This window comes from Delphinus delphis, chromosome 1, assembly GCF_949987515.2.
Source record: "Delphinus delphis chromosome 1, mDelDel1.2, whole genome shotgun sequence".
In the NCBI taxonomy this organism is placed as follows: Eukaryota; Metazoa; Chordata; class Mammalia; order Artiodactyla; family Delphinidae; genus Delphinus; species Delphinus delphis.
In genome coordinates, this window is record NC_082683.1 from 116,154,283 (window position 1) to 116,166,995 (window position 12,713).

General features: G+C 56.0%; 1 protein-coding gene across 1 annotated transcript; it reads right to left on the reverse strand.

The window, feature by feature from the left end:
* Positions 1-1,784: 1,784 nt before the first annotated feature.
* ADAMTS4 (ADAM metallopeptidase with thrombospondin type 1 motif 4) lies at positions 1,785-10,673 on the reverse strand. The gene is made up of 9 exons (XM_060032975.1): positions 8,843-10,673; positions 7,412-7,735; positions 7,028-7,160; positions 6,306-6,476; positions 5,309-5,595; positions 5,015-5,201; positions 4,586-4,761; positions 3,485-3,660; positions 1,785-2,990 (listed from the first exon to the last, which is right to left on the reverse strand). Exons 1-9 carry the CDS (start codon positions 9,464-9,466, stop codon positions 2,564-2,566), a joined length of 2,505 nt encoding a protein of 834 aa, XP_059888958.1. The 5' UTR covers positions 9,467-10,673; the 3' UTR covers positions 1,785-2,563.
* Positions 10,674-12,713: the final 2,040 nt, after the last annotated feature.

Consider the following 12,713-nt stretch of genomic DNA (forward strand, 5'->3'; position numbering starts at 1 on the left):
TAATTTATATAAGTGATTTATTACCGTAGGCACTAAAGAAATGTAAGAAGGGCTACCATGGTTACCTGTTCCTCAAGGTCCAGCCCAAGACTCACCCTCCTTAACGCTCATAGCCCATTAAGACCAGGCATCAATGTCTGTACGGTTCCATTTGCCCTTATCATACAGCTCTTTGTACCATCCAATATTTCTCTTTGTGGAGGCATAGTACAGAACCTTCCCCCAGACTGCAGCGAGCATCTTTATGTGTGTGTTGTTGGCGTTTGTACTTTACATCTACTTAGCACAGAACTCTGCTCATTGTACCATCAGCTCCTAGTATTAAGGTCTGTCTACAAACATGTTATTGGTGGTCCAATTCTGCTAATCAGATGAAATAGTTGAAGATCGCTCTGGCCTTGTCCCACTCTCCTGTTTCTCCCTCCTCTAGCCTGGTTGGTAGGAGGACAGGAGGAAGGGCCTGGGCCCAAGCACAGCAGTGGGGGCCATGCATACGGAAGAAAGGAGGCCGAGCAGAGTAGGGGGCTGCCCTGTTCCCAGTGCTGCCAAGGGAGTAAATGCCATACTTGGTGGTACAAAGTCCAGGGCACCGTGTAAGGCGCTGCCTCGTACAGAAGTTGAGCAGCGAAGCCCAGCCCCAGTGAGCAGAGTGTACACAACTGCTACACTCTCCACAGCTTGCCTTAATCCCCTAGTCCCAGCACTATATCCCGAGCAGTGCTGGGCAGCCCAGCTAAGAGCTACTACGGCAGAGTGAAGCACCCCTAGTTCCCCCATTTCCCCCTCTTCCACTCCCTCCTCAGGGTCTTCTTTACCTATAGCTCCTCCTTCACCTCCACATTCAGCCCCTCTCCAATCCCTAGCAGTCCTGCTACTACCAGTCAAGACTCTAAATTCTTGCAGGGTCCACCTGCCGCCCTTTCCCAACCCTGTTCCCTTAAGCAGAGTCACCTGCTCAGACGGAAAAGTAGAACTGATTTCCGCCACCACTGAACACCTGGCTCCCCCTCGCCTCAGCTCCCTCTCCGTGCTTTTTTTTTTTTTTTGCCCTCCAGACTATCCCCTACTCCTCTTATTAAATTCCATTCTAACATCACATCTTCAAAGAAGTCTGCTGGGTTTACACTGGTTGATTCTGGGGACCCTGTACCAGTCACTCAGTAGTCATAAGGATAACCTCTCACATGGGTGCATCCTTCACTATTTTCTCACACGGGTACAGCCTTCACTCTTTTGAAAATATTGTAACATTTGTTCAGAACAACCCTGTGGGAACAGGTATGTTTTAGCCCCATTACACACATGAGCAACCTAAGGCTAAGCATCTGTGACTTACCCACCACTACCAGCTAGGAAGATGCTGAACCCCAGCTGAGATTCAGACCTATCGGTTCCCGCTCCAGTGCTCTTTCTATAACAGCTTCCCCCAACGCCCTCAACTAGCACTCTCATTACTAAGCGCTTGTTTGTTTTGACGGCAGTGTTCTAGTTATCTTTCACATTCGTGTTCTTGTCAATTGTGCTGGTAGCCGAGTGTTTATTACGCCTCCATGTGGTTGGGAGCCTCCAGAGATCAGGGACAGAATTGTCCTTTCTCTGACAGTCCTTCAAAATCCAGGCTAGGGTTCTGCCAACCAAAGGAATTGGGCCTGGGGGACAAGGGCAGGCACCGCTGACGCAGATCCTTGCCACCCTCAAATGCATCGCGGACTCCATGGACAGTGGAGCCGAGGACGGTAAGGTGGTGATAATAATAACTGACGGCAGCTGACATTTGTTGGGCACTTACCAAGTGCTAGGCATGATGCTAGTTCTTTATTTACATTAATCCTTACAACAAATTTCCAAGGGAGGTATTATTATCGTCAAATGAGGAAACTAGTGTTCAGAGATGTGGAGCCAGGGTGCAACCCACATCTGTCTGACTCCAAAAGGAGCACATAAATAGCAGAATTCAATTTATATTTAAAAATATGATAATCCCTTACTCCCTGAAGGCCTATCCTACCCTTGACTCTTCCTCTCCCAGAAAAGAAAATTCAGGGAGAGGAAAGCTAGGCAGGAGGAACCTCACACACACACACACACACACGCACACACACACACACACACACATCTTCTCACACACACACACACACACAGATCACTTACACCTATCACCACCACCCTGGATTTCCTAGACAGGGTGAGGGCTACGAGGGCAGGGGGTCAGTTTCCCCAGGACCCTAGCCCTCATCCCCTTCCCTGGTGCTAAATAAAAGTGAATAAATACTAAATAAATACAACCGGGGTCTACCCTGCCTTCCCCCTCCCTCCTGTGACCAGCAGGGCAGAGGGGGCAGTTTAGATAGGGGACTATCTCCCAGCCCCTTCCATCCACCAGCCATCCAGGGCAGGAAACCCGGGCAGGGCCAGCCTGCTCGGTAAGGCAGAGAGGAGGGGCGGGCTCACCTCACAGCCCCTCCCCAACTGTGTCTCGGTGCGAGGCAGCTGCCGAGCCCCCTCATTCTCCCAGCCAAGTCCGAGGCCCCGGTGCCCAGAAAGGGCAGCCGGGACGGTGAGGTTATTTCCTGCCCGCCCAGGAGCGCCGCCGGAGGATCTCCAGAATCTGTGCCTTGCGGTGCACCCAGTCCTGGGGAGGGGGGCGTGGCGTTGAAGGGGTTGGCCAGGGCACGAAGAAGCTGTAGCGGAGGCGTACGTTCTGGGGGTTGCCAGCCACCAGGACCTGCAGCGTCAAAGGCTGAGCCAGGGGCCCGTGGCCGGACAGTGTCTCCGAGGCTGCAGTGGCCCCGCTGTAGCGCAAGCTGACTGCCCCGGGCAGGACCACGTCTGTGGGGGAGGGTATCAGCGTGTATTCACCATTGAGGGCATAGGAGCCATCGGGGAGCTTCAGGGCCAGGTAGAGGCTCCGGACACCAGGGGTACCCTGCTGCCGGACCAGGATGTGGGTGGCCCCTGCGGGGATGGTGACCACATCGTTGTATCCGTACCTGTGTGCAAGGAGTAGAGGAGAACTCAGCATCTCCCTGAATCCTCTCAGCCTTTCTGAGCTGTGTTTGTTATGATTGTATGTGTATAGAAGGTTGTCTCCCCAGACCTACGTGAGCTGTCCAGCCTAGATCTGAGCTACATGCAAATGTGCCCTCCTTCCTCCTCTCTGGGCCTTTACACCTGCTGCCCCCTTACTGAGGTGCCCATCTAAGCCCCGCCTCCTTGGTGCCTGTCCAATTCCTATTCTTCCTCCAGAAGGGAGGTCACCTCCTGGGAAGCCTTCCCTGATGCCCACAAGTGCCCTCACAGCAGCCCAGGCTGACACCTTTGAGCAGGTGGGACACTGCGCTGTAACTGTGAACTCGTCTGTCTCCACTACTAGACTGTACGTCAGCTCTTTGAAAGGAGAAGCAGTGTTGAGTTCACCTTTGTATCCCCAGGGCCCAGGACAGCATCCAGGAAGGTGGGAGGAGGAAATAAATAGTGAACGAACCTGAATTTTCTGAAGGAGCCAGACTGCTTGCTGCAGCTGGAACCATCCCCACCGCACACCATGCACTTGTCAAATTTCTTTTTGGAGCCAATGACGCGGTCACAGCCGGCATGGATGCAGCGACCCTGGACACAGACTGAGGAGCTGTCTGGAGAACAGGGGGTCCCATCTACCACCTGAGGAGAAGAGAGGGAGTGATGAAAGGGTCTTCCTTAGTCAAAACGGGTTGGTAAGTCGAACAAGACCCATATCCCATCAGGGAGGGGATGCCAGAAAAGTTGGGTCAGGGAGGGGATGTGGATGGAGTGTGGAGGGAACCCCAGCCACTGTAAGGGATGATAATCATAAAAGCCATCATTTTCAGAGCACTCACTATGAATTAGGCACGGTGCTAAGGGCTATATAAATCTCAAAACCACTATTTGAGGTTTGTAGAGATGGAACACTGAGGTTTAGAAAGATTAGGAGCTTGCCCAAAGGTTACACAGCTGGCAAGCAGAGAAGCCAACACGGGAATTGCAGGTCTGAGTCCCAACCCCAAGCCCTAAATCTTGGTGGTACCGTCCCAGCTGGACACTAGAGGGCAGTCAACGCGCAGGCTTTCTCCCCAGAACAGGGGTGAAGGATGCAAACCTGCTAGGCTTGTTCTTTCTTCAGCCTCAACCCAGGGCCCTATCACAGAGGGGGGGTGCGGGGACATTGCTGTCTCCAGGAGGCCTGTCCAGTGAGGGACTGGCCATCCATGAGCTCAGTGAGGCCACCACTGTAATTTGCCAGAGGAGCCCATGGGAAGGGGGTCAGAGAAGGGCCCAAAAGTCCACACACTTCCATTCTCACAAAACGGAGCACTGGAAGAAGGGGGAGGGAGAGGGAAAGAAACCAAGGGAAATGGGACAGGCTAGAGCTGCCTGACTGGCAACTTATCCAGAGTCCAGGGCTACTTTTCTAAATACCCCTGGCCAGAGAAGTCTGAGTGGGCCCCGGGCATGGCTGTGGGAACGCCAGCAGTAGTGCTGTTTGGGATCTCTGCCACCAGAAAGTAGAGGGCGGGTTGGGTAGTGTGTGAGCTTAGACGGGGCCCTGGGGCATCCTGGTTCTCACCCGTGGCTCCAGCACATAGTAGTAGCCCAGTGCCCGGGCCTGGCAGGTGAGTTTGCACTGGTCCCGGGGCGCCACACCTGTGTAGCGAGGAACCCAGTCCATGGGCCCTGGGAAGTTCTTGAAGAGGTCAGTGCGGTGGTTGTAGGCAGCACACTGCTCTTCACGGAAGGTCAGTGCTGTAGGGTTAAAATGGACAGTCAGAGCCCCTCTCTCCTCACGCTGCCCCACCAGCCCCTCCACCGAGCCTCTCAGACCTCCAGACAGTACGGCAGCTCTCTCCCCCACAGACTACCTGTCACTTTCCTGAAGGGTAAAGCCACTCCCCCCAACAGCAGGGACAGTCAACACCTCCTTGGTCCCTGAACTCAAGGGACAGTCCTTTCCATCCTAGCCATCCCTCCCAAGGCTCCCATCCCCCCCACTCCTCACCTGAGCCAGTTGGGCAGTCCTGGGTATTGCAGGAACGAAAGCGGGTATGGCGGCCCTCACAGTACTTGCCACCATTTCGGGGGATGGGCCGTGTGCAGTCCCGGGAAGAGAACTGGACACCACCTCCACAGCTCCGAGAGCAGTCACCCCACGATCCCCAGGGGCCCCAGCCACCAGCCTGTGGGATCTGCAGAAGGACAGAATGGAAGAGTGGGATGAATACACTCTCTTGGGCTCAGGGCTACTCCCTCCTCCCCCAGGCCCTCTGCCCCTCCCCTGCCCTTGGGATCTCACATTGAAGTCCTGGAGCTGGTCCACATGGAGGCAGCGGCCACCCATACAGGCCTGTGCGGGCCCACAGGGGGTACCATCAGCCCAGGGTGAATGCTTGGTCTGGCACATGGAGTGGCCATTGAGATGGCCAGAGCACCAGAGGGCAGCACAGGGCGGCGGCAGCTGCGGACAATGGCGTGAGTCAGGCCCAAAGGTCAGCTGGCACTGGCGGTCAGCATCGTAGTCCTTGCCGGGGAAAGTCACAGGCAGATGCAGGGGAGCCTCTGGCTTGTCTAAGAGACAGTGCCCTGGGAAAAGAGGCAGGGGTAGGACGTCACCAATAGGTTGAAGGGGTGCCAGCCTTGGGCTCCCCAGGGCCTGACAGATCCTAAGATCCAAATTCTAGGGCTGGAAGAAGCTTTAAGTAGCAGCTAAATGTATTCAATGCTTATTATGTGATGAACATCGGCTAGATGCTTGACCAACGGTATCGTGTTTAATCATGGCCAAAGCCTATGAGGTGGTTACCGTTATTATGCGTATCTTACAGATGGTAACTTACAGTCACACGTCTACACACATCTAAAGAACAGGATCAGGATAGGAACTCAAAGCACTAGACCTTCCTACCTATTCCAACCAGCTACAGAATTCTTGAGTCTGCTTCTCCTCAACAGCACTGCCCAACCATAGTCACACTGCTAGGCACGCACACCTCAAGTGACAAGGCAGTCACCTCTTTCACAACTAGCCCCTTGCAGTGTTGGACAGCTGTGGCCCTTAGAAGGTCAGTTCTAATTCTATTGAGCCAAAACTTGCCTCCTGTAGCTGTGCTATTTATTTTGAGAGGAAGTGGGAACCACACAAAGGCAGCAGCATTTCTCACTCCATCCCACACTGCAGAGGAGGCACGTTGGAAGGAGTCAGTTTGGCCCATGTGAAATGCGGCAGAAGAGAAAGTACAGCGGGGGGCAGGAACTGGGTCCTGCACAGGGAAAGGGGAGGGCCATCTGCTTACCATAGCCATTGTCCAGGAAGTCAGTGATGAAGCGGGCACTGCAGGGGGACCAGGGCTCCTCGGGGTCCACGTGAGCCATCACAGGAGCCATGACATGGCGGGAGGTACTCCCAGGCCCATTCAGACCAGCACATGGCTTTGAGTTGTCATGGAGCATGTTGAAGACATGGCCTGTGGGAGCAGAGGCCCTGTTAGGGTCCAAGGGTCTCATCCCTGTGCCCTCAGGGGGTTGCAGGCCCATCATAAGCCTGGTTGCAGGTATGGATGGTCAGATCCATTCCCCATCCCAACCTGCCCCCAGTGTCTTTCTGGTGCTCTAAGGGCTTCTCAATATGTAGCCCCCCTTGCTCTGTCTCCCCTCTCCCCATGATACACTCAGGGCCCCTCCCTACCCACTTTTCCTTATAGCCTACATTCCCAACCCTGATTCCATCCACTCTATCACTGACTCTTGTGAATAATCTCTCTCAGTACTGTGCCACCTCCCCTCCAAACACAGTTCACAGTAGATTTCTACACACTATCTCATTTAATAGAAAAATCTAAATGCTTGTCAACATCTGGAGCAGAGAAGGGTAATGGCCCTGGACCTAGGCCTGGGGAAAAGGAAGAAACACCTTGTGACTTGCATTTGTACCCTGGTGAGCTCACTGTCCCCTCACCTCACCCCTGATAGCTCTCTCACTCATCACAGGTGCCCCACGACCCCACCCCTAACTTACCCAGTTCATGGGCAGCAGTGAAGGCTGACTGGAGCCCGTCATCCTCCACAATAGCACAGCTCCGAGCTGGGTCACACACAGTGCCCACATCAGCCATGCCTAGAGTGTCACAAGTAGAGACCCCACACAGGTCCTGTGGAGAGGGAGATCAGAGACAATACATGAGGAACCAAGACACCAGCATCCACTGAGCTGAGATCCAGATTAGTGGAGACCTGGGCACTGCGTATCCAGCACTGTCAGGGCCCAGATAGCACTGGCAGTGTGGCTGGGGCCAGGCACCATGTTGAACAACTCCAGGGGCACCACTGACATCACGGTCTGTGCAGTGGTGCTTCTTGGAGTTGTGCAGTGCATGGCCTGAGGTGCTGATCGGGGCCTCACCTGACGGGTAAACAGAATGGCCGTGTCAAAGTGGTCAGGGTCCGAGTCCTCGGGGGTGTTGAGTCCTCGCTGCCAGGCACAGAAGCTGCGCAGGGTCTGGGCGGCACTGGGCCCTACTTGGGGCCCTTCCTCACCTGGCCCCAGAATCACCAGCCGAGTCACCACCAAGCTGACAGGGTTGCGGATGCTTGGGTGCTTGAAGGCCTTGGCCGCCGCTGCCATGACCGTCAGCAGGTAGCGCTTTAGCCCAGCACCGTGAAACGCCGCCATCTTGTCATCTGCCACCACCAGGGTCTCCACAAATCTACTCACTGAAGCAAAGCGCTGGAGAGGAAAAAAGGGGAGGAGGATCCTGAAATAGCCTCCCAGACCCATGGATCGCTTCTCCCCTCCCTTACTTCCTGGGTCTGGAACTCAGCAGAGCCAGCTGGGCCACATACATCCCACGGGATTCCTGATGGGTCTCGGTGGGGCCTCCCCCCCAACTCCAAATCCCAGGGCTTTTGTGGTAACGCTGAGAAATCATCTGCTGGTTCTGAGAAGGGGAGGGGATGGGGATGCCACGTCCCAGGGCTATGTGGGCCCAAGAGGTGAAAAGCAGCTGGGACTGCCTCTGGGAGGGACTTTGGGGTCCCCCATGCCTGAGTGTGTCTGGGGCTGCAGGAATGGGGCTAGAGGGCTGGGCTGCAACGTGTCTTCCCTGTGTGGTTGGAGGAACAATTCAGTCAGCAGCTAGGGCCAGGGCCAGATTTCAGCGTGGCGGGTGTGGAGGGAGCGTCTGGTCTGGATTAAAGCTAGAGAGGGAGGGAGGAAGGACGGGAAGAAGCGGGGAGACTGGGAGTGGGAGGGAGGAAAGGATGGAGCCTCAGGCAGCCTTGCAGTCAGTCCACAATGTGGGAAGGGGACGGACCAGAAGGGGGTTCAGGATGCCTTTCCTCCCCGGTCCACTCCTGCCCTAGTTTGCAGTTTGCCAGAACAATTCTGAAGACAGCATCAGAAGCCAGAGGCCAGACTCTTGGGCCTCAAACCTCACTCCTTTAGCTGGTGGTGAAAATCAAATTTGGGGCCCAGAAAAGAGTCAAGGCCAAGGGGCTATCAGGAGGGCCTCCTTGTTGGGGACTGTGCCAGTAGGATGCCATGGCCAGGCAGGGTCGGGGTGGAGAGAGAGAGCGGTCATTCCCAGCATAGCGTCTCTGACCCAACCCTGGGAACCCCCTTGGGATCAGCGGTCTGGCTAGGAGAAGGGTTGGGGCAGGGAAAAACCAGAGCCTTCCCAGGAAAGGAGGCCAGTGGAAAGAGAAAAGGCAGACAGAAGGGAGGGAAGCAGCAGGCTGGCCAGAAGTGGAAGTGGGTGGAGAGAAGGTGAATAGGGGTCAGTAGGACAGACATGGCAGGAGGACACTGCAGGACACAGACTCCAGGGCTGCCTACCTTGGCTCTTCGTGGGCTGGAACTAGGGCTCCCGGGAGGAGCCTGGACGTTGCAAATGGGTCCCTGGCCGCTGGCTGGACTCTTCCGGCGTAGGATGTGAGCCCCAGGCCCACCAGCAGAGTTAGGGGTGCCTCCTTCCAGGGGCTGGATGTGGAGTTCGGTCCCTCGATACTGCAGCACCCCTAACAGGGCTCCCCCATCCCAGTGCAGAGATGCCACCGACTCTGGATCTCCGTTGATGGTGCCAGTGAAGTAGGTGCCCGGCTCTGCCCCGCCCAGGAGCTCAGGCGCCCGGCCCAGGTATTGCACCGTCAGCCCCTCCACCCGCACGCCGGGGTCCTGCTCCAGCTCTAGTAGCAGCGTCTCCCCAAAGGCTGGCAAGCGGTAGGATAGCCTGGCAGGGGTGCCCAAACCAGGCAGGACGCTGTCGTTGAGCTTCTCTGGAAACACGATCTCCTCCTCCCGGGGGAGGGGGCTGGCTGGCCAGGCTGAGGGCAGGAGGGAGGCCAGCAGCAGCAGAAGCAGCTCGGAGACGGGCACGCTGGGGAGCAGCAGGCGGGGTTGGATTCCCCACAGGCAGCACTCCGCCAAGCCCCTCCCGGGATGTGAGTCCGTCCGGGACATGGCACTGGTGCTGAAGCTGGGAGGGACTGAGGCCGTCTGGGCACCAAGTCCTCCCTGCCCTGGCTTTGGAAAACTCCTCTCTGCAGCCTCGGGGCTCGGACCCCAGCCAGGGTCAGAGGCAGAATTTTCAGAGGGTCTGGGGACCTTCAGAGGAGATGGAGAAAACTTGGCCCTTAGGCTTAGGAGAGGTGCCTTAGTGGTCTGGTTCCTCCAAACTCTCCTCCCACACCCTCCTCTCCTGGATCTTTGTTTCTCCCTGCCTGTGTCTTCTGCAGCTTCTCTGGCCTCTCCTTTTGCACTCCCTCAGACTCTGTCTGGCTTCGCTTCTGTGCCTGTCCTCTCTCTGCCTCCTTCCGCCGTGCCTTTGTTTCTTTCTCCTCCTCTCTCTCCCGTGTCTATGAGTCTGTGGGTCTCCCTGTGAGTTCTTCCCAGCCTTTCTCCGCGCCAGCTCTTTTAAGCATCCTGAGCCACTACGATTGGCTGAGCTATAAGCCATTCAGCCAGGAGCTCTGGTGGTAGGACTCAGATGGGTGTTTCATTGCTTCCCAAAAATCTAGTTTTTGTTTTCCTTTAAAAAAAAAAAAATGGGACTTGCCCAGGGGAGGGGAATCTCTAGCAGCCGGATGGATCATAGGCACTGGGCCAGCTGATGACATAGTCTTTTCCCAAACCCCACAGTCAGCTCTCAGCTGTCTCTTTCCCTTTTTGGTGGGACAGAGCCCCAGGAGGGGTAGGAAGTCAGGGAAAGGGCCTGGACCACACGCGGAGAAGGGACCACGGTCCCAGGAGAATTCTAGCTCCCACTGTCTAACCTGGCACATCCTCCCTTTTCTCAGGGATCCCTCATGATGCCCTCTGCCCCTAGAGGCTGGTTTCCAGGGCCGAGGGAACTGAGTGAGCTGCCAGGGAAAGAGGGTGGGGAACAGGTAAGGAAGCATCAAGACGGCCGAACAAAGGAAGGAGGTGGCTTGACACTGCTCAGGATGGGACCAAGAAGCTGGAGAGGGTACAGGAGGCAGGGAGAAGGGGCAGGCAAGGAGACAGTGATCAGGGAGTGTACTGCCCAAAGGCAGGATGAGTCTGCTTAGAATGGGCACACGGAGCCGGGAGAGGACAAGGCAGGAGGGGTTAACGACTCTTCCTTCTACAGAAGGGAGCTCTAGGGTGGCACCTTCTCTCCCTCAGGATCCCCTTTCCTGAATTACCATTCCCCGCCCCCTCAGAAGCCCAGACAGCCATTCTGCCTCCAGCCTCCATTCCCCCCAGAACTCCCCCTCCCCACTTCCTGACTCCCCATTTCCCTGGCCCAGCTCCCAGTAGCTTCCCCCAGGCTCTTGGCCCTGCTCCTACCCACTCCCAACTGCCCTAAACCCTCCCCCAGCCTCAAGTCAGCCAGCCCCCAGCACAAGAAAGAAGTGCTCTCTCAGGAACCCAGAAGTACCCTATGTCAGTCCATCAGAGGGAATCCCCACCTGGTTCCCCTTTTCAGCCCCACCTTTTCCTAAGAACCCAGTGGTTCCTGGAATATCTAGTAATCTTTTATTTCTCATTCCACATGGGACAGGGAGAGGGTGGTTGTAGCACTGTGGGTACAGGAAAATTAGGGAACTGAGAGAAACAGGAACCCAGTGCCTGGGATGGAGAGAGTGCTTGGGGAGGAAGAGGTAATGTTAGGGCAAGGAAGCAGAATGATTTCCTTGGTTTGGGACTGGAGAGAACTCAGCAAAGAAGTCTTGGGGGTGGATTCTCAAGACAAGGAAGGAAAGGGCTCAGAAGTAGGGGCAATTTCTGCTCACCCCATGCTATGGCCACTCCTTTCCCCAGGATATCCCCAGGAAGGAGAGTACCGTCAGCACTTTCCTTTCCCAGAGGCAGACCACCTGCCCCTGCCCCCACTCCTCTATTCACTCTCAGCCTAGTCACCTCCTGTCCTCCACAACCCATCCGCCAGAATACTTCCTTTTCCCCTCCCTTCCTGCTCAGGTTGCAGATACCTGCCCTGGTGACCATCACTTCCTGTATCACCCACCCCCTTCGGACTGCAGGACCCACCTCTTGACCCACCACATGCCCTGACCCTGGTCCTAAGGGGAGGGGGTTGGTGCTGCAGGAGTCAGACAAAGGATGGGAGACCAGAAGGGGCAGGAGCAAGAGGAGCTGTCACCAGAGGACTCTTACTGCCCCTCTGCACCCGCATCTGAGACGAGGACAAAGGGGGCGAGTAAGCAGTGAGAGACAAAAGGCCTTAGAGTAACAGCAGCAGCAGTGTGTGTGGGGAGCGTTGGCAGCCTGGAGAAGGCACAAAAGATGCAGTGTCCTAGGCAGCCCCCCAGTATCCCTCACCCTAGCTCCAGCTCAAGTTGCCCCTAGGGCCAAGCAGCCCGGAGTCCATCCTGTCTTCTCCTAGGCTGGATTAGGGCAAATAAATGCAGTCCCTACATCGTCCTCCCTCACTATCACCACATTCACTGTGTGTTTCAGCTATACCGGGAGAGGAGGCCCAGGGAGACGGTGGGGAATGAGGGGAGCAGGGAGGCACAGCCTCTGCCTGGCTCTGTGAGGGCTGCCGAGCCCACCCAGGTGTCCCAGTCAGTTCCCCCAGTCAGGGATATGGCCTCACCCTTTGGTACATTTCCCATTAGGTCAACTCCCAGGCTAGAAGTCAGGCTTTCCCCTCTTTCTTTGCAGCTAAGAATTCTCTGTCTCTGCCACTCTCCTGGTCTGTCTGCCCCACCCTGCTGTCCTGCTGGTGAGCTGTGGCCCAGGCACCCTGTCTGGAGGAGATCTGGGGAAGGCCTCTTTCCAGGCCCCAAGTGGGAGGGATGTGCAAAGTTAACGGGTGGCCCAGCTGGAGCTGGGCTTGGAGGCAGAGAGAACAGCAACTAGCTCCAAGGCTGGAACTCCTCTTTGTCTCCTCCACACAGGATTAGGATCAGACTCCTGATGGTGCTACAGTTCTATGCCGTTGGCCAGTACAGAGGCCGGGTCAGAAAGATATGAGGTGAAAGAGACTGACCCAGGGTGGAAGTGGGGTGCGAGGCATCGCTAAGGGCACTTCCTGGGTCTGTAATTCTGTGGGCTCTGGAAGCCTGGCAGATATAAGGGTCACCCATAGGGGACCTCCTATCCTCAAGAGGTGGCTCCTACACACCGCAGCAGCCCGTTCCAATGCTGGTGGCCTTCGCATCCTACTCTTTTTTCATTTTACTTTGACAGGAGCTCTCAGACCCGCCCAGCCCCACTTGGG